Consider the following 6,000-nt stretch of genomic DNA (forward strand, 5'->3'; position numbering starts at 1 on the left):
GGAGTTGCATGTATTTGTTTACTCCCAAGAAATCCCAGACCCGTATCTAGCTATTGATCAGCACTACAGCATTGTGAAACCATCAGCAGATGTCTTCTTGAGTGCTTCTTCCCATGGTGCCAATTCCATTAAAAAGCAGAAGAGACAGATGTAACTATCCTAGGTCTCAGAAAAGCTTCCTGAGGTCAGTCAAGATATACTTTTCATTCTCATAAAAGCAGAGCAAAGACACAGATTATATTTCGGTGGCCTGGCACCCTGGTCTCTTTATCACACAGCTTTGGCCAGCACACCATAATCTAGGAGTCTAAATGCAGTCATTGATTCTGCACATTCATTGTATGGCAGATGTCAGGCTGTGGTGTTTGAGATGAAAGTCCACATAGAATCACAGAATCATTTAGGTTGGAAAAGACCTTTAAGATCATCAAGTCCAGCCATTAACTTAACACTGCCAAGTCTACCACTATGCCATGTCCCTAAGCACCACATCTACACATCTTTCAAATACCTCCAGGGATGGTGACTCCACCACTTCCCTGGGCAGCCTGTTCCAATACTTGACAACCGCTTCAGTGAAGAATTTTTTGTGAAATCATCAGCAGATGCATGTATCAGCAGATACATGCACCTAAGGAAAGGAAATCTCTCTTTACCTACGTGGGGTAGTAGTAATAAAAGGAACTCTGACAGATGGCTTGGTATTGGCATAGACCTGGGCAATGATAAATACGAGTTTGTTGGTCTCAGTGAGGCACATGCTTAAGAAATTACTGCTTCCACTTATAATAGCTCTGCCTTCCACAGCTGTATTCCAGGCAACATTTTATATTATGCAAATGAAATGGTAATCTATAATTAAATTCTGACAGAGGTAATAAAAAGCACTTGAAGTGTTTCAGATCACATAGGAAAGACACCCCTGCTGGTACTTATATAGGAAGTTAATGGAAGCACTAGCTCTTTGGATGAAAAAAAGTGAGAGATACTCTTTGGACACTTCACTACCTAATACTGTTATATGGACTCATGGCTCGATGCCTTGGTATCTGACAGAGCTCTCAAAGAGCAGTTAGTTACTGCCTACAAAACCAAAGCAACTAATTCAGAATTCTTTAACAATGGACAAATATGTGGTAGGCTTTTAAAGACAAATTTAGCTGCTCCTACCTAACCTTAAATATCTAATAGTGAATAAAAGGTCAAAGGTCTGCTCAAGGGTACTTGGATTGGTTTTGGTTAAATCATTTAACGACATAATGCCATCAGTGTAGTTCCATAACAAGCGGCATTCATGGGATTGATGTTGTTAGCATCCCATCTGGTTGTCTTTAACTTACCAGGTTATTAAAAGTTTATGCTGGTTCAAGGAGGAATTTCCAATTCCAAGTTCATGGAAAAGAAATCCACTGAAGGTCACTAAATCTGCAGAAATTACATCCAACACAGGAAGTCTCTGAGGGAAATTTGGTGACTGGATATGGGTGGGAGTATTAGGGGGAAATACCCGACTTGCTTGCCCTGTCCTTATTCTTCCAAACTTGTGCTTGCAGCCCTTGTTGGAAACACATCACTACCGTACACGGACCTTTGGTAAGATCCTGCATGGCTGTTCTTCTGCTTTAATGCCCTGCATAACTAATGATATGGTAAAAGTTCTTGGTAGGAGACTGGAGGAAGGCTGAAGCACTCTGGGTATTCAGGAAGATATTAACACATTTCCAGCACTATCCTCAGCATGACAGATTTTGAAAAATCTGAAACTCATGTCTTAGGAAGGATAGTTAGGAGAGGTTTTGGTTTCAGTCACACTAATTTAGTATCCAAGATACCATACTTCCTTTATTGCTACAGTATGGGGGTAGTGGGGAAAAAAATTCTCATCCTATTCAAAATGAAACTAGGTAAGTTTATGAAAACAATACTATGAACGACCCTTTTCATGAAAAGAATACCTTAGATTTAAGGACCATAAACTTCTTTCCAGTGCTATGTCCCCAAGATACTCTAGCTACTACCAAAACAAATGTATCCAAAAGGTAGAAGTTACAGAAATCTTATTCCCAGGAGAGTCTGTGGAGTTAGACAGCAGTGTGATCTCTTAAACATTTTAACACATTTATCAAATCTTGAAGCCCAGATAAATGTAACAATCAAAATTGTACAGTTCTCTCTCTTTCACATAAAAATTCATTTCTAAGTGTTCAGTAACATCAGCAACATGTACTGTCAAAAAGCCTAATATTTTGACAGTCAAATGTTTTGTTCTTTGCTGTAGGAAATGGACGATGAGAATAATCTCTTTCTCATGTACTTTTGGTTAATGCTTTAAAATCTTCTTTACAAGAGAATGCAGACAAATAGCTTTGGAGGGAGAATTGGGTTACTCTATTAAAACAGTGGAACTTGTAGGTTAAGTAACATTTTCACATGGGATTCTTTTTAAAAGGCCACCCATTTAACCAAGGCCATCTGTCAGCTGTGTCCCTAATAACCCTAGTGCTGGCTGAAAGGTTTTTCCCCAGAAAGAAAAAGAGGCTGGTGGAAAGTCAGACCCTGTTGCAATGTACTGGAGGATAATGCTGCCTTTAGAACAAAACTACAGAATCAAACAAAGAGAAATTAAATGTATTTGGATCCTTTCCACAGAAAAGCTGATTTGCAGCTGTTAAGCTTTCGGATCTTCTGTGGCTCCGATTCTGCACTCTTCTTCCCAGTTCCAAATCACTAGGACCTAGGAAATGAAGACATGGAAGGCCAAAGCATTGCCTTCTGTAAAGAAAACTGCTATACCAGTCAGCATCAGCTGAGAATACAGTCCTGGCATTCCTCCTTGTTCCTAGTCTTCCTTTCTGTTAACACACTTCTGCCTGTCTCACAGGATTGTTGTATGGATCCATTTGTATGTATTAGTAAAGATCTGTGAAGATGGAGAGGACACTGTGCTAGTATTGTTACTGGTGTTCTGTGGCAAGAGGTCAGCAAAGGATGTCCAGCAGGATGCCACAAAATATGCTGTCTCCTACCACCAGGCTTCTCTCCTGCTTTGTGATTTTTTATGTCAGTGATGGAGCAACTCCTCTCAGCTATTGCAGAACAGGATAAATGCAAACAACGGTAGCATATGCTTCCCCTTCACCACTGACAAAAGTGTATCAGCTGAGTTTAAAATAGACCTTTCTTACCACTACAGCAATAAGAAGATATTTTGTTCTGTTTCCATTTGATTCTTAACTGCTTCCTGAGACTAGCAAAGCACCAGATTAGACCTTATGTTGATATTAGGGCTATTTCTGTTTATTTTTTATTATTATTACAAATAATTGTGCACCAGCACTCACTCCAAAACTGTCAGTAAGTTTGAAACAGTCTGCTGAATAGCCATTCTTTTAATGAGCTTTTGGCTTAGACCAAACTTGAACCTATGACCTTGAATTAAAATCCAGACATACTGAGTGATATAGCATCTCCAGGCACCTCCATTGTGTCATTGGGATATGTTCTGTTGCTTTGCATTGCTTAAATGTGATTTTGTCAAGGCATGTAGGGATTCAGAGATATGTCGTTGCTGGATTATCACATAAGAAGTGATACGGAGGGTAAGCAGCTGTACACCTGCTACAAAGCATGTAACTTGAAAAAAACAGCTCAAACACATGAGAGGAGTCCACTTATGTTACTTTTACTCAATGTGTGATATTGTATGAATAAACTATGAGGTCCCCTGCTCATTTTAATAGGGGGTCAAGTACATAGAAAAATGTAACAGTTGTATCCCTTCTACTTCCTTAAATGGAGCTACTTATTACAATTTCTCCTACCTCCCAACAAAGAGAGATTTTGCTTGGATTATCACTGGCAGTCATTGGTCTGTTCACATACTATTAGATTAATCTGGAAACACATTCAGAGACCTCACATGGCAGATGTGAAATTGCATTTGTGGGAAAAAGCACTAACACTTTGCACAGAAACTTACATGTAAAAAGCTTTGTATCATTATTCATTTTAAACCAGCCACTTCATTGGAAAGACTAAGAACAGAGACAATCTTCAATGTCTAAAAGCATAAGTATATTCCAGAAAGGGAACACACTTTGTCATCGCTACAAATAAGGAACGATTCACCTCATTTAGTGCCATAAAGATGTCTTCTGTATGCTGATAGTGTAGCTACTCTGCTATTTAGGTAAAGGAAGTAATTTTATAACATTGGCATAGAACTTTGGAAGACATTTCTGCTTCTTTTAATGGGAGTGAAAGGGCAAGAATACTTGGTACATCACAATAGTAGCCTGGTATCACACAGGTTAAAAGAGCTGTGTGTGGGTGTGAGCATGTACATACCTGCATATATATGAAGCATTCATGAAATCACAATATGAAATGTCTGGTTATGCAAAATTAATTAACAGTTCACCATTTCTGTTTTGGGAACACCCTATCAATACTATGCAAACTACAAATCCAGAAACTGGCAAAACAGAGAGTGAACAAAAAGGGTGCATTGAAAGGTTGCTGACAGCATGAAGTTTATCAGATAAACATAGGCTGAGAAAGTATATTGCTTACCTGTTATGCTTTCTTAAGAATGAGAATTGTTGCTGATGATGAAGGTGGTGATGCTGACTTTGAGAACTGTGTAGCACTGCTGTTGGCCACAGACAGATGAGGAACAGAAGTTTTACAACCAGGACCATCTCTTCCAAAAAAGAAATGCACCTGATCAGCCAATCCACCTTGCTGACTTACTCTTAGTGTTTTTACTGTTTAGAAACAGCATAGCATACAAAGGATGCATGTGAAGCAAGGCATCACTGAAGACAGAAGACAGGGCCATCCCAGTTCTGATGTCCTCGCTGAGTTCCCCTCATATTTTGGCAAATCATAAAAATCCCTTCAGCTCTACATCCCTGCGGCATCTGCTGTCAAACCAGAAGCACCTTGCTTTTAGAAATGTAGTAGATACAGCAATTCATTTGGCCAGGCTGCAGTCTGATCCATTGCTTCCATTCTTTCAGCATAGGCGCATATTTGAATTCTCCATCACCCGCTCAGTAACCTCTTCAACATAGCCTGTGCAGGCAAAGTGATGTCAAACATTTAATCCCCCTTAAATCCCACACAAAACCATACAAAAATCTGCTTTAATGACAAAGGTCTCTAAATTAATCTTGCTTTCTATATATGTGTCTAACTGCTCAAAATAATTTTTTGTACAGATCAAGCTCTTTCATTAACTGACTACATTGTATTGTCTTCCCAACCATTAATATAATTTCTGTTTCTGTGATCTGCAGTAGCAAGCATTTTGTGTGTCGATACAGAACTACTTTTGGACAGCACTATATCATGGAACAAGTCCAAACTAAAAATGAAGTCTTGTTTCAATATTCCCCAATAACATTTGGAAATACCAACAATCTCTTTTTTTCCCCTTTTTTTCTTTTACTAAGCTCTGCAGCTATCTATTTTATTTACCCTAAATTTACAAGGTATGTGCATGTCTAAGATTCATCCACCACCCCTAATTTTATCTTTATTTCATTTGGCCTACCCTGCCTGTTCAACAGCAGATTGAATTGCAAAACATTTTGTTAACAAAATGTTGCTTAACCAATAACCTGAGCATGCCTGCTTCTCCTATGAAAGGTGGTAAGATTTCTTGTGGTCTTAAAACTGGGCAATACTGGACACACCTTCTTAGCTGACACAGTCAAATTTATCCTTTTCAAGCCATCAGGAAGTTCAGTAATTATCAAAATCAACAGCACATGTTTATTTTTCTTTATCTAGAAAATCAGAGATATGAGATTGAAAGTTAGGGAAATGGAAATACCCAACCCCTATCTAACAGATGTAGAAGTAATTCAGGTGTCCCAGCAGTAGGCTTCTTCCTAAGTAGGACAAACAAACCTAACACTGTGTCTGCTGAGACTGTTAACACCCAAGCACGTTGGGATAGTAATTCTGTAGTGTGGGCATCTGCCTCCTCAGAAG

The 6,000-nt window shown here is 38.9% G+C and overlaps 1 protein-coding gene across 7 annotated transcripts in view; it reads right to left on the reverse strand.

The window, feature by feature from the left end:
- The window catches only part of GABRR3 (gamma-aminobutyric acid type A receptor subunit rho3), a 34,712-nt gene extending 28,930 nt beyond the window's left edge, over positions 1 to 5,782 (reverse strand). For 2 of the 7 annotated variants that reach the window (XR_003924401.1, XM_030020896.1), the window contains exons 1-2: positions 5,700 to 5,782; positions 4,573 to 5,076 (exon numbers count right to left, since the gene is read on the reverse strand). Coding sequence is in view for 5 of the 7 variants with exons in the window: in XM_030020896.1 (XP_029876756.1) it covers positions 4,573 to 4,700 (128 nt within the window). In the remaining 2 variants the exon portion in view is untranslated. The remainder of the gene's footprint in view (positions 1 to 4,572; positions 5,077 to 5,699) is intronic. The other 5 variants (XR_003924400.1, XM_030020894.1, XM_030020893.1 and 2 more) reach the window with 3 other exon arrangements.
- Between the last annotated feature and the right edge of the window lie 218 nt (positions 5,783 to 6,000).

Source organism: Aquila chrysaetos, chromosome 7, assembly GCF_900496995.4.
Source record: "Aquila chrysaetos chrysaetos chromosome 7, bAquChr1.4, whole genome shotgun sequence".
NCBI classification, from domain to species: domain Eukaryota; kingdom Metazoa; phylum Chordata; class Aves; order Accipitriformes; family Accipitridae; genus Aquila; species Aquila chrysaetos.